Source organism: Cladophialophora carrionii, assembly GCF_000365165.1.
Source record: "Cladophialophora carrionii CBS 160.54 unplaced genomic scaffold supercont1.1, whole genome shotgun sequence".
NCBI classification, from domain to species: domain Eukaryota; kingdom Fungi; phylum Ascomycota; class Eurotiomycetes; order Chaetothyriales; family Herpotrichiellaceae; genus Cladophialophora; species Cladophialophora carrionii.
This window is the reverse complement of record NW_008481816.1, coordinates 2,382,175-2,404,770: the sequence shown is the minus strand read 5'-3', so window position 1 is coordinate 2,404,770 and position 22,596 is coordinate 2,382,175. Positions and strand designations below refer to the sequence as shown.

Genomic DNA, 22,596 nt, shown 5'->3' with positions numbered 1-22,596 from the left:
ACTGTGGGTGGCTCTCTGTAGTTGAATCCCTTGGGACGTCCTCGACAAAGGAATCAGTGAAGGCACTTGCCTCAGCCAGCGAAGGTCACCGTTCGGACAGCAAGTCGTGCCTCTGTGCATGGGTATCAAAGGGTGTGAAAGAATCGTCACTGCTTTTTGGAGTGAAGTGAAGCGGATCTGACCTCGTGTGGAAAAAAGTTACGCCGATGCCCGACTTCGCGTGAGCAATCTTCTGCTCGACCTTCAGTTCACTATCCGATCAGAGCACCTCGGTTTCCAGTAGCCAGCACCCTCCTTGGCTATTTGATGATGACATTGGCGGTATATCGGAACTGCAGACGCGGAAGAGGCAGAAACAACGAATCAAATGGATGACGAGAAACGCGACTCCCGTGGTGGGAGCACCGAGGTCAATGATGAAGCAAGACCTCACAAACGGCAACGCAACTTCATCGCCCGGCAAGCATGCGAGGCATGCCGACTGAAGAAGACGCGTTGTGATGAAGATGTGCCTTGCCGTCTCTGTCGAAGCTTGGGTATCGAGTGTACTTATGCAGAGCGCAAGCCAACCAAGTACGTGAGACGGATAGGTACCTGTCCAGAGGCTGACGAGCAACATCAGGAACGAAGTTTCGATGAGCATGGTATTCAGCGCCCTGAGGCGAATGGAGTCAAAGCTCGATGGCCTGTCCAACACAGTGTCCGCGAAATCCGGCTCCGAGCCTGAAGTCAACAGAAGGGAGTCAAGCTTGCAAGAGTCTCCTCCATACCATTTGGATTCGGTCGCCTCACATCACTCGTTGTCGTCACCACTCTCAAGTACCAGACAGATACACCGACTTTCGAACGGCCAAGTTGTCCTTTCATTTAGTGCCCACCAGACGATCCACTGGCCCGGGGTGCAAGCTCTACTACCTCAGAACCTAGCCTCCACCGCCCGAAGTCTCGAGAAAAGTTACCCGACCCAGCTGGAATCAGGAAGGCTTTCGCTGACTCCGACCGTCTCGGCCCAGGCCGTTGCTCTCACAGGAGACTGGCTTGCCTCTCTCAGCCTCGCCTGCGTGAAAGATTTGTCCAACGCTTATTTCGACACTTTCAACCGGGTTTACCCATTCGTTGACCGTGATCACTACTTTTCGAACACTCTCTCTGTGGTGGTCAGAGAGGGCTTTGGGTTTGACATCGAATCTTGCTTGGTGCTCAATATTATGGCCCTGGGGTGCATGGGGTTGAAATCGTTCGAAGAGGGCGGATTTACGGCACACCATACTGCCATCACGCCCCTCATCCGTCACATCATGGATGAAGAGATGTCCGGCTTGAGCTTCTTCAACGAGGCCCGGAGGCGGGTAGGTCTCTGCCTCTGCGAGAGAACAATTGAGGCGTGCCAATACTACCTGACATCAGCATCGTACTTCGCACAGCTTATGCGCCCTGTCGACAAATGGATGATGACCAATCGGGCAGCAGTCATCTGCACCGCTTTCTGGAAATGTCCATCGGAACCTCACGACGAGTGGGTGGCAGACATGCAAGCAAGATTGTTCTGGTGCTCGTTGATGCTGGAAAGTCTTGTCGTTCAAGAGTTGGAGCTGCCGCCTTCTGGCCTGAAATCATTTGAAGACGAGGTGCCGCTTCCGAAGTTCACCACCTACCCTTATATCAGCAATTCCCGCGGTCATCAAGCTGACGACTCGATCTACCATTATCATTTCTTGGCGCAGATCGCCCAACGCATTATTTTGAATCGCATTCGAGATGAATTATTCTTCAGCAACCCGTCGACAAAGTTGGCGGAAGAACTCCGTCATCAGCTTGAACAATGGCGCTCGAATTTACCCGAAGCCCTTCGGTATTCTGGCGAGCAGGACTTTCCTTGTCCAGCTGATGCGGTGGTCGTAGCCCTCCTGCAGATGCGATACCGAGTATCAATCTTCCATCTCGGTCGACCGTTCCTGTACAAGGCTATCCACAATCCGGCTGCGGTTTCAGATGCCGAGCTGAAACTATGTGCAGAGGCCCTTGAATACGCTATGGACTGGCACATGACATTGCCAGTGTGCTCGAGTATGAAGAATTTCGCCCCACTCAAGTACTTTTGCTGCGGTCAGTTCTTTGGGCAGCTGCTCATTTTCCACGCATTCAAGACCTCGTCCGAACGCCGGTTGAGAGATACGCTGCCTGCGGGATACGAAAGCTGGTGTAACAAGATGCTAAGATTCATCTATGACTTTGCTGACCCTGGGTCCAGCCCAACCATCGCTAAGGATTTCGAGTTGCTTTCAACCCTATATCATGTTGCAGAAAGCTAAGGTGACGGCATCATCCGCGACCACGAAGACCACAAGAGGCTGTCTCGGCTAAGCTTGGCTCATCTCGAGTGGATCGCACAGCCGGGAGTAAAGGAGCTAGGACTTGATGTCATCTGGCTCCTCGCCCTTGTATGGGTCATGGTTGATGGCCCATAGGAAGCCTATGCCCGCCCTCGTATTGTTGTTCTGTGTCGTCCAAGTGCTGCCGTCAAAATTTGCAAACAATGTGCGGGGTTGACGACATGGTCCAATCAAGGGCCATTGCGCAGCTGTTCGACTTTCAACATGCTGATCCGCTTCACGCGTCAGCCCGCAGCACTTCCCACCGCCCCGCGGCCGGTGGCGGAGTACAAATTCTCGAGCCCCCAGGGTCGAAGCTGACGTCGACCTAGGAAGACAATACCAGAGACACCAACAACGTTGACTAGGAGTGCTGGACAAGGTTCACAGCTGAAGAGCAACATTACTTGGTTGGTTTGACGTCAACATTGGAACCATGAGTGTTCGAGTTCAAGCACCGACCGATCCGAGCCTTACGCTGTCGAAAGACCGTTGTGAGCCAGGATCGGTCAATATTCCACTTTGCAACTTTCCAAAGACCGCCGAGTCAACCTCCGCCGACCCTGATGCTATCGCCGGCAAAGTCGTGGACGCGATCAAGACAGCTCTAAACAACGAGGATACCAAGGCTATCGCCGAGCTCTTTCTCGATGACGGCTATCTCCGAGATCACCTGGCACTGTCGTGGGATTTCCACACTATCAAGGGAAAGGACAAAATTGCCGACTTTCTCGCTCAGAACGGATTCCCGTTAACAAATATCGAGATCGATAAGAGCTCGGCCTACCGTTCACCCCAGTTCGGCGTATATGATGGTGTCGGAGATGTGAAAGGCATCCAGTTCTTTTTCAATTTCACGACAAAGGTCGGAAAAGGCCAGGGTGTTGGCCGATTAGCTGAAAAGGACGGGCAATGGAAGCTCTTCACTTTCTTCACCACACTGAAAGACCTCTTAGGCCATGAAGAGACTACAGGCCCTAATAGACCTCAAGGTGTGGTCCACGGCGGCCAGGTCAACCGCAAGAACTGGGCAGAGAGGAGACAAGACGAATTTGAATTCAAAGATCGCGACCCTGTTGTTTTGGTCGTCGGTAAGCGAGCCTTTCAAGTACCTGTGATAATTTCCAACTAAATAAATCTGGTGTAGGTGCCGGGCAGGCTGGATTAACAGCAGCGGCCCGCCTGAAGATGCTCGGTGTCGACACCTTGGTCGTTGACTCGGAAAACACTATAGGCGACAACTGGCGGAGACGGTACCACCAGCTGGTGCTTCACGACCCGGTGTGGTACGACCACATGCCCTACCTCAGGTTCCCGCCGCACTGGCCCATCTTCACCCCGAAGGACAAGCTGGGGGAGTGGTTCGAGTCGTACGCCAAGCTGTTGGAGCTCAACGTTTGGGTCAAGACGAGCATAGAATCAACCTCCTGGGATGAGACCAAGAAGCAATGGACCGTCACGGTCAAGCGCACGAAGGCCGACGGCAGCTCCGAAACGCGCACTTTCCATCCCAAGCACATCATCCAATGTACCGGGCACAGTGGCAAGAAAAACTATCCCACGATCAAAGGGATGGAGAATTTCAAGGGCGATGTCCTCTGCCACTCGTCCGAGTTCAAGGGCGCCCAGCCGAACGGCAAGGGAAGAAAGGCCGTGGTCGTCGGGTCGTGTAACTCCGGCCACGACATCACGCAGGATTTCTACGAAAAGGGCTACGACGTCACGATGGTGCAGAGATCGACCACGTGCGTCATCTCCAGCGAATCCATCACTGAGATTGGGCTAAAGGGTGTGTACGACGAGATGGGGCCCCCTGTGGATGATGCGGATCTGTGGCTGCACTCGTTCCCCAGCGAGGTGCTGAAGGCATTCCAGGTGAAAGTCACGGCCCTGCAGAACAAGCATGACGCCAAGATCCTCGAGGGGCTCGAGAAGGTCGGGTTCGGGCTCGACAAGGGGCCCGCAAACGCAGGGCTGTTCATCAAGTACTTCCAGCGAGGGGGCGGGTATTACATCGACGTTGGCGGATCACAGCTCATCATTGACGGCAAAGTCAAGATCAAACAGGGGCAAGAGATCGATGAGATTCTCCCGCATGGTCTGCGTTTCGCAGATGGGAGCGAGCTTGAAGCCGATGAGATCATTTTTGCGACGGGATACCAGAATATGAGGACGACGGCACGAGATATGTTTGGCGACGAAGTGGCGGATCGGGTCGGTGACATCTGGGGGTATGACTCGGAGGGGGAGATGCGGACGATCTGGCGGAAGACGGGCCATCCTGGGTTTTGGTTCCATGGAGGTAACCTGGCGCTGTGTCGATACTATTCGAAATTGCTGGCGCTGCAGATCAAGGCTCTTGAGGAAGGGATTGCTCAGTATTAGTTGACGTTGGCTAGACAGGGGATCGGCAGAACATGCTATTAAAAGTGCTGGTAACGGCGCCGCGATGGCTTCAGCGATAAGGGTGAAGCGAGCTCAAGTCGACATACATAGCGAGGAATCGTGCTGCCAAATCCTGGACCTCGACGCTTGGGCTTTCTGTCCAGAAAAGACCTCGCATCTATAAGAACTGGCGCGGCGAAGCGCCCCGAACATCGACGGATGCCGTAATCGCCCTGTTGCCAAAAGTAGATCACAGGGCATGAGCTCATGGTCGACGGGATATATCTTCATCATGGGCAGACCGGACATCAGCATCAGTGGGATGATAGGGCGTTGACTTTGAGTAAGCTTCAAATTCGCTGCTTCATATCTATGCGCCACCATCGTATCTTCCCGTGCGGCTCCTGGCTGCTGATAAAGGAAGGTGGTCGTAACGTATCAATGGCAAGGTAGTATTGAGATCCATCTGGAGATAGAGGAAGCTCAAGGTCGAGCTTCCCCCGCATTCTGCATGGGGCAAGCCACGAGAAAGGCACGTGACAACCACGTGACTGACTGCAATATCCTCGTCAGCCACATGCCACACACCGAGTCGGCCACATCAGCCACATCCGCCTTCACCAGCCTCACAGCCACCATCTGTCAATGTCACCGTCGCAACACCAATTGACACAATAGACAAACGGCCGGAGTTACATCAGAGCGCATCTCGTCTATCACGACCCTAGCCTCAACATGGCCGTCTCCTCAAGGTCACCTCGCCATCACGAGCATCCGGTACGCCGCAGATGCTGTGTAACGTGCACATGCCGTGACCACAACTCTGCGACGGGCTTCACGTCGCCATTATATCCTCAGACCTCCCTCTGATCAGAGCAAGTCTTCGGCCATCCAGTCTTCCCTCACCGCGCGTATTGCAGGCCAAGATGCATCTCCACCAATACGTCCCGCGAGTTGCTGTGGTTGCCAGCTTCCTGGGTAGCCTCGTCGACGCTGTTGCCGTCAACCCTCTCCCAGCCCCGCAGAACATCACCTGGGGTACATCAGGGCCACTGTCTATTGCAGGGTACTTGGTTTTGAGCTCGCCCGCCAGCCAAGTCGTCGTTGAGGCCTGGTCGCGTGCATGGGATACCATCCACACATTGCAATGGGTTCCCGCCGCAGTTGAATCGCCTATTGCTTCATATCCGCCTTTCCCAACAGCCACGCCGTCGTCCAGGATCAAGCGGTGGGGCTCGTACTTGAGCCAAGTTGATCTCACCATCGCGGATATCTCAGCTGATCTTCAACATGGCGTGGACGAGTCTTACACCATCGACATCACCTCAGATTCCTCAGCCATCAGCATTACCGCGCAAACAGTCTGGGGCGCTCTGCATGCATTCACCACCTTGCAGCAACTCATCATCTCTGACGGACAGGGAGGCCTCATCATCGAGCAACCGGTATCAATCACGGATGCTCCACTCTACCCCTACCGAGGAGTCATGATCGACACGGGACGGAACTTCATCAGCATCCCGAAAATCCTCGAACAGATCGATGGGATGGCGCTTTCGAAGCTGAATGTTCTGCACTGGCATATCGTGGACAGCCAGTCGTGGCCGCTCCAGATCCAGACTTACCCGCAGATGACTCAAGGTGCTTACTCTGCCAAACAGATCTACTCGCAGGACGACGTCAAAGCCATCATCGCTTATGCTCGAGCTCGCGGCGTTCGAATCATTCCTGAGGTTGATATGCCAGGCCATGCATCCCAGGGATGGACTGCAGTTGATCCCAGTATCGTTGCGTGTGCCAATTCCTGGTGGTCAAACGATGTCTGGGCGTACCATACGGCCGTGGAGCCCAATCCGGGTCAACTCGACATTCTCAACAACAAAACGTACGAAGTCGTCAAGAACGTCTACACCGAGCTGTCTGGCCTCTTCGCCGACGATATCTTCCACGTCGGTGCCGATGAGATCCAGGTGGGCTGCTACAATTTCAGCACTTTGGTGCAAGAGTATTTCGCGCAAAATTCGTCCCGAACTTACGACGATCTACTGCAAGTCTGGGTCGACAAGGCCATCCCCATCTTCAAGTCGGTCTCCAACAAGCGATTGATGATGTGGGGCGACGTGTTGCTCAATACACCGCACGCCAGCAATCTCCCCAAGAACGTCATCATCCAAGCGTGGAACAACGGTCTGCAAGACGTTGACAACGCGACCAAGCTAGGCTACGACGTGGTCGTCTCATCGTCAGATTTCCTGTACCTGGACTGTGGCTTCGGTGGCTGGGTGACCAACGACCCACGGTACAACCAAATGGTCAACCCCAACGTCTCGGTCCCGAACTTCAACTACCTGGGCACCGGCGGGTCGTGGTGCGCCCCGTACAAGACGTGGCAACGGATCTACGACTACGACTTCACGTTGAACCTGACGGACGCGCAGAAGAGCCATGTGCTCGGCGCCGAGGTGCCGCTCTGGTCTGAACAAGTCGACGACACGGTGATTTCCTCCAAGATGTGGCCTCGCGCTGCAGCACTCGCTGAACTCACCTGGTCGGGCAACACGGATCCCACCACGGGCATCAAGAGGACCACGCAAATGACGCAGCGGATCCTGAATTTCCGAGAATATCTCGTGGCGAACGGAGTGCAAGCGGCGCCACTGGTGCCGAAGTACTGTCTGCAGCATCCACACGCGTGTGATTTGAATGCGAATCAGACAGCGCTGGCCGAGTACGCGACGACGCAATGACCCCCGGACGCCGTCGGTGTGCTTGTTCGTATGAATAGCAAGGATTGGAACGACGCTCAGCATGGCATTTTTCTTGCAGACGTCCTTGGTGGAGGGGAGCTGTGTTCGTCTGGGCTACCACATGCCGGAGCACGGAAGTCTGACATGTATATGCACATGTTCTGAATGATACCGTCTCTGTTTCGGGAACTGTTTCGGGAACTGTTTCGGGAACCCATGGATGAGTTAATGAAAGAGCGAGCGTTCGAGTTGTCCTTGACAGCCCAGCAACCCATCAGCCTTGTCTTCCGAGGAAGCCCGCATTCTCCGAGATCGGCTGGCGCTCAGTGAGATTTCGAGACGCACGACATGCGTGCCGCTTCCCCAACTTTTGCTCTACTCCGAGGTGAGGCGATCGAGTGGCCGGTCGTTCATGAGGGGTAGGGAGGTACCTGTGGGATTTATACGCATGCCCATCTTACAGAGACAGAGCAATTAATTACATCCCAAGCGTGTCCTTCGTAGTGAGACGTGTGTTGGGTTCTAGGTGGTTGTTGTTGATCCCCCTAAACATACTGTACACTCGTCGATATACACAAACACTCCACTCACATACGTACGTACATTGGACAAGTACGGACTGAATACTCGCTTGCGGAGGAAGGTGATCCCAAAATGGGCTCAATCGATGATACCATCAACGCCGACGCTTCGTCCGCCCCGAACGGCAGCCTCAACGGCACCCATAAACCAGGACATGATATTCCCGTCCCTCCCGTAACAGAGATCCTGGCCTCATTTGTCGCCGACGCCCCCTCGCATATAGCAGAGTACCTCACGCCGCAAGTGCGCTCGCGGCTCAAGGAATACATCCTCGACTACATCGGGGTGACGCTCGCGGCGACGCAATCATGCGACTCGACGCCGGCGTTTCTCGCCGCGGTGAAGGCTCTAGGCGGCCACAGCAGCAGCAGCACGGGACCAGACGCGTGCACGGTGCTGGGGGTCGGCAAGTCGTACACGCCGCAGTACGCGGGCCTGTTGAACGCGGCGCTGGGCCACTCGCTCGACTTTGACGACACGTACGCCAAGGGTACGCTGCACGCGGGCGTGACGGCCATTGCGGCGGCGTTCGCGCAGGCGGAGTCGTCGGGCAGCACGTCACCATCACCGCCGTCGATGGACCTCGTCCTCGTGGCCATCGCGACAGGCTACGAAATCACATGCCGGCTGGGAGCGGTGTTGGGACCCGAAGCCTACGCGCGCGGCTTCCACAACACGAGCACGGCGGGCATTTTCGGCGCCGTGGCCACGTTGGCCGTGCTCAAACGCCTGTCCCCCGCGGTGGTGTCCAATGCCTTCGGCCTCGCGGGTAGCAAGGCCGCCGGGTCGATGCAATACCTGGCCAACGGCAGCTGGAACAAACGTCTGCACCCGGGCTTCGCCGTGCACGACGCCTTTGTGTGCGTCGCGCTCGCCGAGGCCGGCGTGCTGGGCGCGGCCCACATCCTCGAGGGACCCATGGGCTTTCTGCACGCGTACACGTCCAAACCCACCATCGCCGCCGCGGACCTGGCGTGGCTGACGCACGACCTGGGCGTGAGGTGGGAGTTCCTCGCCACGAGCCTCAAACCATTTCCCGCGTGCCGCATGACGCACGGCTTCATCGAACATGCCGCCACCTTGGGCGTGGCCGCGGGCCGGGTGCGCTCGGCGGCGGACGTGCGGCGCATCACCCTCAGTCTGAGTCCGTCGAACGTGCTCGTCGTCGGCGTGCGCTCGCCCAACAAGCTGCATCCGGGGAACATGGTCGACGCGCAGTTCAGCGCGTACTTCACCACGGCCAACTCGTTCTTGTACGGCGCCGACGACGCCCGCGGCGTGCAGTGTTATCGCCCGGACCGGCTGGCGGACCGCGACATCTGGGCGCTGAGCGAGAAGATCGTCTGCGTCGGCGACGAGCGCATCACCCAGTTTGGATCGCGCATCAAGGTCGAGTATGCGGATGGGCAGGTCAGGGAGGTCGACATCCCCGTGCCGCTGGGCGAGGTCGGTCGGCCGTTTGGACGCGAGCTGGTCGAGCGCAAGTTTCGGGGCTTGGTCGAGCCCGTGGTCGGCCGGGAGAGGGCCAGCACGATTGTAGGAGCCGTGGATGAGTTGGAGCGGTGTACTGTCGGCGAGGTATTGGGGATGCTGTGTTAGCACGTAGGTGGTGGAGTGTCTAAGTACGCGTTGGCTCTGTGTGTGTGTGTGTCTGCTCTACGTACGAGGAATAAGTATCATGAAGCATGGTAGGGTAGGGATTAACATCACCTATGCCATGGCATTGCATGGCATGGCATTTCAGACGAGGTATGTGCTCGGTAGCTACTCACTCTGGTATCCTCACTGGTCCCTCATCACTCATATGGCTACCTACAGTCACGCACCCGGGGACCCTGCTGTCTTGTTGCTCGCGACGGTGCCACGGCTGTTAGCGGGATAGATTGCCACATGCGATAGACCACACGATGCCCAAATTTCTCCATTCTCCTTCCCATGTCCTATTGTACAATCCCGCGAAACTGGGCAGCTCCTCGCAGTCCAAGCTCGACTTCAACTCTGGACGCCAGGCTCAAGATGCATGTCAAACGGTCAACCAGGCAGTCTGATCGAAGCAAAACCAACAATCCATCGCTCGGGGTTCCGTCCCCGCTCCCTTCTCTCCTGTCTCCTGCTAGAGTCGACACCGTCGTGGTTTCCATGGTCTGTCTGTGATCCTAAGCATCCGCTACCGTGGTGGACGCTTCAGACTTCCTTCTTCTGCGTCCCTGTCTCTGCTTCCGCCTGGGCAATCTCTTCCATCGCAGCGATTGCGTCCTCATCATCTGCGGCGTCAAACTCGTCGTCATCTTCTCCCACCGCACGATTCCTTTGCTTCTCCGTCTCCTTCTCGGCAATCTCGGTAACCGGCCCGGCTTCTTGTGGCTCTTTCTTCTGTGTCTCCGTCACCTTGACTGGCTCGCTTATTTCCGGCCCTTTGATCGGATGCTGAACGTTCAAGTCCCAGTTGATCACGCCCTCGGCTCCGTACCGCGACTCGAGCCACTCGTTCGTCTTTCTAAAGTGCCCGCAGTCGAAAAACCCCTTGTGCGCACTCAACGGCGAGGGGTGTACGCTCTTCAACACCAGATGGCGCGCCCCGCTGATCTTCTCGCATCGTTTCTGCGCGGGAGACCCCCACGCCAGGAAAACAACACCGCGCGTGCGCAGCTTCACCACCGTGTCGATGACCTTCTGCGTGAATTTCTCCCAGCCGTGGCCGGCATGCGAGTTGGCTTGCCCAGCCCGCACTGTCAAGCACGTATTGAGGAGTAAGACGCCTTGGTCCGCCCAGGGGGTGAGCAGGCCACCGTTCTTGGGTGGCGGGTTGAAAGACGGGTACTCCTTCTTGATGGCTTGGTAGATGTTCTTCAGCGACGGTGGTGCCGGGGTCGGCGGCCGGACAGAGAAACACAGGCCGTGGGCTTGGTTGTGGCCGTGGTAAGGGTCCTGGCCGAGGATGACGACTCGCACTTTGTGCAGGGGACAGTGGCGAGACCTGGAACAGATCTTGTCAGTATTTGTGTATATCGGGTGGAGTTGGCCGTGACCACGACTATGCCCATGTCTGGCACCGCGCAGAACATACCAGCTATAGACGTCCTCCAAGGGTGGGTAGATCTTCTGCTTCGAATCAATCTCTTTCTGCAGAAAACGCTTCAACTCCAAAAACCCCGGCGTGAGAACCTCGTCCTTCAACACGGCCAGCCAGCTGGGGTCGAGGGTATCGATCTCCAACTTGAGGAGCTTCCTCTGCTCGTCGCTCAGCCCAGCTACCCATTTGTCCTTGTCGAATTTCACGGGCGACGGTTCCGCCACCGCCGCAGCTGCTCCGTTGGGCCCAGTCGCGGGTTTCCCGTCGTTTGCTGTGGTGATTTTAGGAGGCCCGAAGAACGAAGTCAGGTCCGCATTCTTCTTGGGTTTCTTGGGGTCGTTGAGTGACGTGGCAGGTGGATTCTTGCGTTTGAGAGACATGACAGATGATGCGTGGTACAGGTGTAACGAGAGACGAGGCTTCGAGGCCAGAACAGACGCAGCAAGACGAGAGGACAACCCGGAACACAGCATACACAGGGATGTACTACGTGCGCAGTTTTGCAATACCTGTGAGGATGGTCTGTCTGCACAAATCTGGGGAAGACGCGCTCAGATTCAGACTTGCGTCATATCGCGCACCTATCGCGTTGGGTGCGCGTTGAGTTACATAAGCAGCCTCGCCAGCCTCGCAAGGCACCAGTGCCTTCAGCCTCGGAAGCGACTCGCTGGGGCAGGCAGGGGCAGGCTGCCATCAGAGAAACTGACATTCAACGTGTAGAGAGCGTTAACCATACGTCAATGTACCTTTCGTTTTCGGTTTTGAAGGCCGGCGCTCTAACTGACTGGGGTGCGAAGGGCGCAAGGTCTTCTATTAAGATGGAAGTCACAGGCGCCGGGCATTTGTTCCTGATGCCTGCACTCATGCTAAAGAGAAGCTCCTTCATTGAAGCGCCGGACCACCCATGGCCATCTCGCATTAATCAGTTGTCCGTGCCGCTCAGGTATATCGTGAATCCCCCACCATTGCAGCCTTCCCAGGTCCCCACGCGAACAAGAGAAAATGTGATTTTAGTTCATAGTTCAAAGATGATACATGAATCATCGGCAAGCATCTGCTCAATCCAATGTGATGACGTCCTTGCCCTGTGGGTTTCTGGCGTTCGTTTTCGGATTACCGGGCGCCGGTCTGCCACCTGGCGCATTTAGCGGAGGTCGTTGTACCTTCATGTTAGCACCATTGGGCATGGCGTTATTCGCAGCCTGCTGCCTGCCTGGGGGCCCTTTTGCTGGCCCAGGGCCTCTGTTGTTGGTCCCATTGGTCACGCTGGGGTTGTTAGCATTCAAATTCCCCGGAGGCCCTTTTCCCTTGTTCGAGTCCTGTTTGCTGCCAGCGTTGGCCCCGGACATCTTGGCCTGTTTGGCCCAGTTCCACACAACGTCATGCAGCGCGTTCAGCAAAGGCTCCGGACGATCTACCGTGCACCATGCTCCTCTATCCAGCTGGAACCATTTGGACTGCCCTTCCGTTCGCTGGGAGAAGATCTCCTGTTTCACCTTGTCCGCGAGATCAGGGGAAGAGTAAGATGGTCGAGAATACGACTGGAATTCTTCAAGCGCTGGGCGCACTAGCCAGCCTGTTTTTCCGGAATGGTTGGCTTCTGACAAGATCTCAAACCGTGCAAGCAGCTGTGGGGGTGAATCATTCTTGGTATCGTTAGCCGCTTGTCCAGCTGGCATGAAGTACTGAACCGCGAACTGTGTCTCAGTCCTGGCAAGTACGTGCACACGCAAGTAATCTTCCGGCTCCGCCGACGGCTGTTGCTGGTCCGTCTTGCTCGAAATTTCGTGCCTCTGCTGCAGTTTGTGCAAGATGGTCAATAGCGGAAGGGTCGCCGTCAACGAGGTTAGCAGATTGCGCATCGTTGTGGCAAATGGTGCCCGATTAGCAGCAAATGTCTTCGTGTAGACCTGCGACAGGATCTGGTGTGGATTCAGTTGGTGTGGGAAAAATTCAAGTCGGGGTGCCGGACTTCCGCTGGTGAGGGTAATATTCAGGCCAAGTTCCGTAGGTGCCTCTTGATGATACACCATTGAGATCGTCGAGTTTGAGATTCTCTTCAACTTCAATCCTAACAGGCAATGGATTTGCTCGACAGTCGACACCACCTTTTCTAGATCCAGAACTCTAGCGATAATCTGAGGGATCGCTGCCTCCGCCATTGGTGTCGCCACCCGAATGGTGACCATTCGGTCTTCAGGGTTGATTTTGACACGGGCATCGAGGACAGATTTGTCCAAATGTCCGAGCACAGCTGAGCTGGCTTGAGTCTGATATTGAGCGACTGTCATGACCCAAAGGTCCGAACGGTCGACTCCACCAAACCGCACTTGAATATTCCTCTGCAGACTTGCATCCTTGGCGGGGATCTCGCTAGCTTTTGGTATTGTCAGTGTACTATCAGCTGCACCTGCTGGTAGAGATTGGCCAGAAGGCAAAGGCCTGGCCAGATCGAGATCGAAGGATAGTTCTGGTAGCTCGTAAAAACGGTCGAACGCTGGGAAAGGTCGTAGGCCGAACTTCTCCTTCTTCTCCATCAAGAAGTCCGCGTTGCGTTGGATACAGATCAACCCCATGGAGTAGTCTGCCAGACGATCGAAGTATGCCGAAGATAGTTCTTCCTTGGCCCCTATCCGCTGGCTGCGAAGAACTTTGTATCGTGCCTGAGAACTGGCCGCACCGAGGGGGATTTGTTGCAAAAGCCACCAATGATCGCCATCCTGGCAATGCGTGACTGCCAGCGAGTACTCCAGCCCCCATTGACTCTGACGGAACATATTGATCCTCACCACTGGTCGGCCAAACAAGGACTTGATTTCCGCTTGTGTGAACTTGAAAGACCGCAAGGCTTCCCAGCGAGTGCCCGATATGCCTGCAAGAACCGTACTCTCCCTAACACTGCACCTGAAGTTGAGCAACTTCGAGACAACCTCATCTGCAACAGACTGAACTCGATTGACTTCAAACTGGAGCCGTTCCGCACGCTCCGTAACAGGACTCACCATGATGAGCCCTGTCACAGGATCCACCTTCAGCTGCAGTGTTGACGAGCGAGACAACTGCATCACCAACGAGCATACTTCCGGGTCGTCGTGTGATAGAGACTGCTCCAAAGAGAGTTCGGCGTCGGCAAATAGAGGTGTAGATACTAGCTTGTCATATATGGTGTCGAGGATCTGGGTCGAATGTTGCGCGACCACTTGTCGGAGAATGTCTTCGAAACACAGCACCGACTCATTGACATGCAAATGCAACGTCTCGGCTCTTTTGCCATGCCATGTGCACTTAATCTCAAGTGACGAGTGCGGTTCCAAGTCCTCGGGCCTCTGTCTGCCTCGACCACTCGTTATGCCGATTTCGACCCAGCTTTTCCCGCCATGTCTCTCCGGCCAGTATTGCACGATCAGGTTTCGACGGATAAGCTCCACTCGCAGATTGCCCACCCATTGATTCCGCGATAATTCGATCCCTTGTGTATGGAACTCGGCCAATTTGTAGGATAACGCGAGTTCATGGAGAAACTCGTAGCATCTTCCCAGGCCACCCTGATCGATGTTGGAATTCGCAAGAAGCTCGATCTCCGATTGCAGACGGTCCGGTAGATGGGGACATGGCTGGAAGGAAAGCCGGAAATCTACCATCCGGAGAGGCGATTCGAAGCTCTCGTCCAACGTGGATAGGTCCAATTCGAACTCGTTGGGGACAATGAATGTCGCGCGACCATCGTGAACTCGAAAATTCCGCAATTGAGGTGGTATATTGTCCGACAGGGCCAATCTGACACTCAGGGCCTGATCAAGTGACTTGAGCACTCGGAGTATTTGCTTTGGAGACAGATCGGGTCGCGTAATATATCCTAGCCGTGGAAAGTTGCCGACCCTACCTGTCGACAGTACCTCAGCAGCTGTCTTGAGATCAGGGTTAGGGATCTGGAAATTTGATGATTCCTGTTTCAGGGAGGCCATCGAAGCAATAGCACCCCAATAGGCTTGCCGACGTAGCATTAGCCAGTAATTGATTGAGATGGTCTTGCTGACCTCGTCCACGTTTTTGCTCCATTGCAATAACACGAGCAGTTTGATGAAGTCTGCCTTTTGCTCATTCGCAAATTTGAAGATTTTATCCTTCTTATCCAGGTTTGCTTTTGACTGGTTATTCGTGAAACCATTTGGCATGAGCTTCGCCTGTTCGGGGGGTAAATCTGGCACGGACAATGAAGCCAACTGTTCAACTAGATCCGACAGACCATTCCAGCACGTTTGCGATGCCCGGCTGATGAGCGCCGCCATTGGCAAGTAGCTATCTTGAGAGATAAGCGATAGAATCTCTGGTGGTGCATGGTTTCCAATGTTGGCGACATTGTGACCGGCGCCGCCGTCATCCCACTGGTTGGACCAAGCGTCTCCATTCTCCTGGCGATCTATGGTTGGTGGTGGGGGAGGAGGGAGCAGATTTTGAGGCAGCGAGCCCGGTTTCGGCGGGTTTGCGCTTGAGGAAGAATCTGTGATGCTCTGATGGGTGCCATTTGCGGTGTGCGCTCCATTGACCGTGGGCCTTTCCCCGTTCATATTGAAAACCGTTCAACCCTCAAGCAATGCATGGCCGGCACACGTTCGAGTGCGACCGCAAGGCCGACCAGACTTGTGGAGTTGTGATATCCCTTTGTTCTTCTCCTCCAGTCAGGCGCGCGTCGATGATCGAGTCTGCGTTGAACGAGTGGACGTGTGGTTTACAGAGAGCACGGTACCCGGGACGGTTGCTGGTGTGCGGTCTCGGATGAGCGCAGCGACGGTAGAAGGCGCGCGGTACAAGAGAAGTTGGGGTGAAGGATGAGGAATGCGAAAGTGAGGGCTCGGATGTTGGGCGGTTGGTGGCGAGGCAAAATGCCTGTGAAAGTGAGGTCAGCGCACGAGCTCACTTGTCTGTGGGATGGAGTGAAAACGCCGCAGATGGAGACGTTGGCGGATAGTGTTTGTTGCGATCGGATTGTAGAGGGTTTGAGATTAGGTGAATCTGGAATGATGGTGGAATGACACGCGCGGAAGTCGGCAAAAGCAGAGAATGGAGGAGGCTCCAGGCATGAGCAAACGCCTAGAGCGCCTTGTTAAGCCCCAAGGCTGTGCAGGGCGCTGATTGGGCAGGCGCCTAACGCGGCTATGAGAGGATCTCGGGGTGCGGTCAAGAACTTTCTCCGAGGACGATGCCCACCTTCACGTACTTACTCTGTACTGCCGGTAATAATGAAGGTTCCATCGCTGCTGTCAGTCTGTGAAGACCAAGACAAGGCTCCCTGGATCTCCCATGTCTCAAGCCTCACTTTGTTCAAGGACTCTCGGTCGATGAAGTGCCATTGATCACATGCTGGACTTCATTCACATACAACCCTCGAGGGCGAAGTCGAGAAGGACTGCGTCATCCCTCTAGTCCTTTGCGTGCTTGTACGGAGTACGGAGTACAGAGTAGCCTGTTCATTCTACGCTGTACTGTGTACTGTATATGCCTCTTCATCGCTGGTTAGATGTGAAACGGACCTCGGGCGCTCCCTCCGGAGAAACGAGCATTCGCCCTTGATTGGCTTCTGCATTCGTACTCCGGGATACCATTGCGCACATCTTTTGTGTGTATCCCTGACAATCCATGTCGAGCAGATGTGATTGGCTTGTCCATTGGGCCCTGCGGACCATCTGATCGGTGACCAGCTGCACGCCATTCCATGGTCACAGGAAGTGAATCGGGTGGGTGTGCCTCTTAACAGCCTTTGGTAGGTTGAACTTCATCTAGCAGTGCGACACCGACGCAGCCAGCACATCTGCTAGCCCGACTCGCCATAGTGGACGGACTGTCGATGGTCATGAGATAAGTCCTTGGCCGGCCACTTTTGAGTATGCTTTTGGAGAAGTGTAGGTGCTAGCTCGAGACACGACAGATACGGAGTCAGATACCAGCGCCTCTAGAAGGCAGATCCTGCTGGAATAAGTACACGGCAAATCCCACCTGCGATGGGATCAGCTCTTTTAAGCATCCTTCAACATCTGGCAAGCTGCGAATCGCTCTCTGTGGTCTTTCTGTGACCCGCATGCCCACCGATTGGATCCCGGTGAACTGGACATAGCTTTACGTGAGAACACGGATAAAACCTGACAGCCCGCCGCCATGTTCATCTGTGATCCTTCCTGCTCCTCTCACATGTGACGATGGAGGAAGAAGGCCTCAGTAGAATCTGGTAGAGGGGCAGCCAGGCCCTGCGAGGTGGAGCGCAAGGCCGTCCCTTGACGAAACATGGTCAGTCCCCTTCCGCCAATCGTGATGCCTGCCGAAAGCCGCCTCCCGCTGCAGCTGGGCGAAGGCCCCTGTCAGCCTCCTCGCCCGTCGGCATCATGCTCTGTCCTTGCATGTTCTTTTCAGCAACCGTCCGGTATGTTGCGTATCCTCATTATCGTCACAGGTACCTCGCCATGAGCCAGCCTCTGCAGCAGGCCGGCCTCGACCACCCCTGCCACGCACGTTGTCACATCTGTCACAAGTCAGCCTGATCTCCCCGACACCTTCCGTCGAAGCAGATGACGAGCGAGAATCGTCCTGGGGCTACTCGAACTCCGACATGGGCGACTCCGAGGATCGCGAAGCAGAAATGAGGTATGCCGAGGAAGACACCAGGCCGACGAGCCAGAAAGAGCTCTGGGGGTGGTACTCTTATGGCTGGGCTGCTGAGGTCTTCGCCATATGCGCAATGGGTGAGTGCAGCTCCTGAGCACCCGCCCACCGGTGCCCCTATGCTGACCTTCCTCTGCAGGGTCATTTCTCCCAATCACACTTGAACAGCTGGCCAGAGAACGAGGAGTGCTACTAAAGGACAAGACCACACCCTGCAGCGCTGGGTGGAAAAGCGGCGACGGCATCGCACCAAATGTCACAGCCTTGGAATCTCAGAAGCACCGACACAACGAGCTCCCCGCTTGCGTGGTATATGTCCTGGGGGCTGAAATCAACACCGCCAGCTTCGCCATGTACACCTTCTCCATCAGCGTCTTAGTGCAGGCTGTCCTCATTATCTCCATGTCCGCCGCGGCAGACCACGGTCGATTTCGAAAGACGTTCCTTTTGGCGTTTGCCTTTACTGGAGCAACAGCCACTGCGCTGTTTATTGGAGTTGTTCCGACAGTCTACTTGTTGGGAGCTTTGCTGGCCATTGTCGCGAATACCTGCTTCGGCGCATCATTCGTCCTCCTCAACTCCTTCTTGCCGTTGCTGGTCCGCCACCACCCCAGTATCGGAAGAAGCCGCCATGAGGACATTGCGGAAGGGGATGATAGTGACTATGTCGAGCACGAGGATCACGCCATGGCGAGCGCGACATCTGGTCTGATCCCACGAGATCCTCCTGACCTCGTCGCCGCCGCGCAACAATCTCACGAATTGATCTCGCCAGAACTCAAGCTGTCAACCAAGATATCATCCACTGGCATTGGTGTGGGATATATCGCCGGACTATTTGTGCAGGTCGTGGCTGTGAGCCTCGTGGTCCTGACAGGATCCACACTCTTCTCGCTACGACTGGTCCTATTCTTGGTGGGTTTGTGGTGGTTTGTGTTCAGCGTTCCGGCCGCCATGTGGTTACGGCCGCGGCCAGGTCCACCCTTACCAACTGAAGTTACAGGACGATTCGCCTGGGTCTCTTACGTCACGTATGCGTGGAAAGCATTGTTCAAGACCATTGGCCATGCCCGGAAGCTCAAAGATATTATGATCTTCCTCTGCGCATGGTTTTTGCTCAGTGACAGCATAGCTACGGTTAGCGGGTAAGTGAGCAAGTCCTTGCTCTCGATCGGTCCTTGGCTAACTGAAAAGAACTGCGGTCCTCTTTGCCAAAACCAGCCTTGGTATGAGCACGCAAGCCCTCGGATTGATCAACGTGATTGCAACCATAGCAGGCGTCATCGGCGCGTTCTACTGGAGCTGGATCTCTCGCATGTTGAACCTGCGTGCCTCCCGGACGATTGTGGCATGTATCTGCTTGTTTGAGATTATCCCTTTGTACGGCATGCTGGGGTTCATTCCTGCGATTAAGCGATATGGAGTTTTTGGCCTGCAACAGCCATGGGAGATGTACCCGCTGGGTGCAATCTACGGCTTCGTGCTCGGAGGTTTGTCATCTTATTGTCGGGCCTTTTTTGGCGAACTCATTCCTCCTGGGTTTGAAGCTGCTTTCTACGCTCTCTATGCGATTACGGACAAGGGTTCGAGCATCTTTGGGCCGGCGATCGTTGGCGCTATAACAGACCGGTACGGAGAGATTCGACCGGCGTTTGTGTTTCTGGCCGTGCTCATCTTCCTTCCATTACCCCTGATGTTATTGGTCGACGTGGATCGAGGCAAGGCTGAGGCATACCAGATGTCAGTGGAGCTGGAAGGAAACAGGAAAGGCACAGGTGACGACACCAGATATCGCACGATACCTACCATAATATTGTCAGGCGAGGAGGACTGAGTCCTGGCCAGCCCTTAGAACAGATTGGGTTTGACCGGAAGGCAGTGGCCGGAGTGCCACCGAGGATAGTCATCATTGATTAGAAATACTGCTCACCTACTCCTCAGACTCGTAAAGATCGTTCACATTTACGGCGAAGTACGAGTAATTTGTGCTATTCTTCGAGATGCCGCGGTAAATTTATCAAATTAAGAGCCGTATCCCGGCTTGATTGAATCCACCGATATCTGGTCGATTGAGCGACCGGCAAAGGTGCGCGTGTCTCGTAGATCCCATTCATGGTCACCACAGGTTCCCGCACAAGGTGGCCCCACGGCGTGCATAAACTCCTCGAGCCCCCTGGAGTGGCCATGTTGCCCGCGTTTCAGGGTCCGCGATCCCAGCAACGGGCGGAAAGGGGCTCGGCTGGACGGGCGACCAGTGAATCGCCTGTGAGTTGAAGTGGAGAGCAGTGAGAGCCAAATGCAGTGACACCCCCAAAAAGTAGTGAACACCTCTCCTCTATCAAGCGAACCACTGGTGGCTGACCTCCTTCACTGGCCAGATCCAGCCGCAACATAAAAAGTGCTGGACCCCTGGGCTTCGCACAAGACCGAGTCCTCGAGACTGTCCTTCGTTCTCACCAGCCCTTTGTCCACTTGATTGTTAACCTGACAATATCTTCAACCGTGCTGGCACACTCTTCTTGAAGCGCTCCAGCATGCGATCATTTGCCCCTCTGGCCGCCATCGGCCTTGCCCTTGCCAGCATCTCATCCGCCAGTGATGTGCACGACCTACATGCGGACGACTTCAAGGATTTCATCAAAGAGAATGACCTGGTTCTTGCAGAGTTCTTTGCGCCCTGGTGCGGGCACTGCAAAGCTTTGGCACCTGAGTACGAAGAGGCTGCGACCACGCTGAAAGAGAAGAACATTCCTCTGGCGAAGGTTGACTGCACAGCCGAGGGTGATCTGTGCAAGGAGTATGGTGTTGAAGGATACCCTACCGTCAAGGTCTTCCGTGGCCTCGACAACATCAAGCCCTACCCTGGGGCGCGCAAAGCTCCTGCGTGAGTCCTTCCTTTGCACCGATCTGAGATCAACTGTCTAACCCTGTGCAGGATCGTCTCCTACATGACCAAGCAGCAACTACCCGCGGTATCTCTACTCACTTCCGACACCCTGGAAGAGTTCAAGACGACCGACAAAGTCGTCGTCGTGGCCTACATCTCAGCCGATGACAAATCGTCCAACCAGACCTACACAGCCCTGGCCGAGTCACTAAGAGATGAATACATCTTCGGTGCCTCCAACGATGCCGCTCTTGCAAAGGCCGAAGGTGTCAAGCAACCCGCCATCGTTCTCTACAAGGAATTTGATGAAGGCAAGAACACTTTCACAGACACTTTCACCGAAGATGCCATTACGACTTTCATCAAAACTGCCTCGACTCCCATGGTTGGTGAGGTGGGCCCAGAGACATATGCTGGCTACATGGGTGTATGTGTTTCATTCCAGATCCCCACGTTCGAATACTGATCTCTTCTAGGCTGGCATCCCTCTCGCCTACATTTTTGCCGAGACTCCCGAAGAGCGCGCCTCTCTTGCGGAAACGCTCAAGCCCGTCGCCGAGAAATACAAGGGCAAGATCAACTTTGCGACGATCGATGCTAAGGCCTTCGGTGCACACGCCGGAAACCTGAATCTTCCGACCGACAAATTCCCCTCGTTCGCCATCCAAGAGACGATCAAGAACGAGAAATACCCGTTCGAGGGCAGTGACCTCACAGAGAAGAAGATTGGGGCCTTCGTGAAGGACTTCGTCGCGGGAAAGATTGCTCCTAGCATCAAGTCTGAGCCAATCCCCGAGAAGCAGGAAGGCCCCGTCACCGTGGTGGTCGCAAACTCGTACAAGGACATCGTCCTGGATGACTCCAAGGATGTTCTCATCGAGTTCTACGCTCCTTGGTGTGGACACTGCAAGGCTCTTGCTCCTACCTATGAGAAACTTGCCGAGCTCTACACCTCGAGCGACTTCTCCTCCAAGGTCACTGTTGCCAAGGTCGATGCCACTTTGAACGACGTCCCAGACGAGATCGCTGGCTTCCCGACCATCAAGCTTTATCCCGCTGGTGCTAAAGACTCACCCGTGGAATACTCTGGCCCGAGGACGCTCGAAGACCTTGCCGCGTTCATCAAGGACAACGGCAAACATGGCGTTGATGGCCTGGCTGGCAAAGATGATGACGAGGAGATGGAAGACGTGACCTCGGCTGCCAGCGACACCTTGGCTAAGGCTGCCCCAGCAGCTACTACGGCCGCCGAGTCGGCTTCTTCTGGTGTCGCTGATGCCGTCAAGTCCGTGGTCAGCGAGGCTGCAGATGCCGCCCAGACCATGCTGGCTGACACTGACGAGGGGGGTGTGCAGGAGCACGACGAGTTGTGAGCTACTCTTCGGTGCTGCATTTACACGTCTTACGTCAAGTCTGCTATTTCACAAAAGCAATGGGCTTGCTTTTCTGTACCATTATCATGGGTGCATGGTGTGAGCGTTCATTTCTCTTTGAGAGCACGGATGTCGAAGAACCACGCCCACTCCCTGGCGAGGCCAGACTGTGACGATACGCTTTAGGAACTCGGGTGCGACAGAGCCTGACAAGAAAGTTGCGAATGCATGATGCGAACGAATCGACATGTGATGGAGCAAGGCTGCTCGGTCTGGGAAGCTCGAGCCCGAGTTCGGTATGCTACGAACATGATGGACACGTGAACCAGGATTGGGCTACAAGTCCCCATCATAGAGGGTCGCTCTAACCATGCGCACGGGAGACAACGGTCAGATAGAGCAGATACATGCAATGAAAACAACAGTCTTCATAAACAATCGTTGCCGCTTTGCACGTGACGGTGAACGGATGCGCAGGTGGCATTGAGGAGGCAGGACCCTGTGTGCCTGGTCGCCTCCGACG

General features: G+C 55.3%; 8 protein-coding genes across 8 annotated transcripts; 6 read left to right on the top strand and 2 right to left on the bottom strand.

Annotated features, from left to right (window-relative positions):
* Positions 1 to 367: 367 nt before the first annotated feature.
* G647_00846 (uncharacterized protein) lies at positions 368 to 2,312 on the top strand (the record flags this gene model as incomplete). Its single annotated transcript, XM_008724249.1, has 2 exons — positions 368 to 573; positions 623 to 2,312. 2 exons carry the CDS (start codon positions 368 to 370, stop codon positions 2,310 to 2,312), a joined length of 1,896 nt encoding a protein of 631 aa, XP_008722471.1.
* A 496-nt stretch (positions 2,313 to 2,808) lies between these two features.
* On the top strand, positions 2,809 to 4,757 carry G647_00845 (uncharacterized protein; the record flags this gene model as incomplete). The annotated part of the gene is made up of 2 exons (XM_008724248.1): positions 2,809 to 3,463; positions 3,520 to 4,757. 2 exons carry the CDS (start codon positions 2,809 to 2,811, stop codon positions 4,755 to 4,757), a joined length of 1,893 nt encoding a protein of 630 aa, XP_008722470.1.
* Positions 4,758 to 5,683: 926 nt separating this feature from the next.
* On the top strand, positions 5,684 to 7,504 carry G647_00844 (uncharacterized protein; the record flags this gene model as incomplete). The annotated part of the gene is made up of 1 exon (XM_008724247.1): positions 5,684 to 7,504. One exon carries the CDS (start codon positions 5,684 to 5,686, stop codon positions 7,502 to 7,504), a length of 1,821 nt encoding a protein of 606 aa, XP_008722469.1.
* A 654-nt stretch (positions 7,505 to 8,158) lies between these two features.
* On the top strand, positions 8,159 to 9,685 carry G647_00843 (uncharacterized protein; the record flags this gene model as incomplete). Its single annotated transcript, XM_008724246.1, has 1 exon — positions 8,159 to 9,685. One exon carries the CDS (start codon positions 8,159 to 8,161, stop codon positions 9,683 to 9,685), a length of 1,527 nt encoding a protein of 508 aa, XP_008722468.1.
* A 585-nt stretch (positions 9,686 to 10,270) lies between these two features.
* On the bottom strand, positions 10,271 to 11,539 carry G647_00842 (uracil-DNA glycosylase; the record flags this gene model as incomplete). The annotated part of the gene is made up of 2 exons (XM_008724245.1): positions 10,271 to 11,063; positions 11,154 to 11,539. The coding sequence occupies 2 exons, from the start codon at positions 11,537 to 11,539 to the stop codon at positions 10,271 to 10,273; spliced, it is 1,179 nt and encodes a 392-aa protein (XP_008722467.1).
* A 678-nt stretch (positions 11,540 to 12,217) lies between these two features.
* On the bottom strand, positions 12,218 to 15,727 carry G647_00841 (uncharacterized protein; the record flags this gene model as incomplete). The annotated part of the gene is made up of 1 exon (XM_008724244.1): positions 12,218 to 15,727. One exon carries the CDS (start codon positions 15,725 to 15,727, stop codon positions 12,218 to 12,220), a length of 3,510 nt encoding a protein of 1,169 aa, XP_008722466.1.
* A 2,033-nt stretch (positions 15,728 to 17,760) lies between these two features.
* Positions 17,761 to 19,647, top strand: G647_00840 (uncharacterized protein; the record flags this gene model as incomplete). Its single annotated transcript, XM_008724243.1, has 3 exons — positions 17,761 to 17,893; positions 17,953 to 18,958; positions 19,008 to 19,647. The coding sequence occupies 3 exons, from the start codon at positions 17,761 to 17,763 to the stop codon at positions 19,645 to 19,647; spliced, it is 1,779 nt and encodes a 592-aa protein (XP_008722465.1).
* A 700-nt stretch (positions 19,648 to 20,347) lies between these two features.
* G647_00839 (protein disulfide-isomerase domain) lies at positions 20,348 to 22,073 on the top strand (the record flags this gene model as incomplete). The annotated part of the gene is made up of 3 exons (XM_008724242.1): positions 20,348 to 20,697; positions 20,749 to 21,127; positions 21,177 to 22,073. 3 exons carry the CDS (start codon positions 20,348 to 20,350, stop codon positions 22,071 to 22,073), a joined length of 1,626 nt encoding a protein of 541 aa, XP_008722464.1.
* Positions 22,074 to 22,596: the final 523 nt, after the last annotated feature.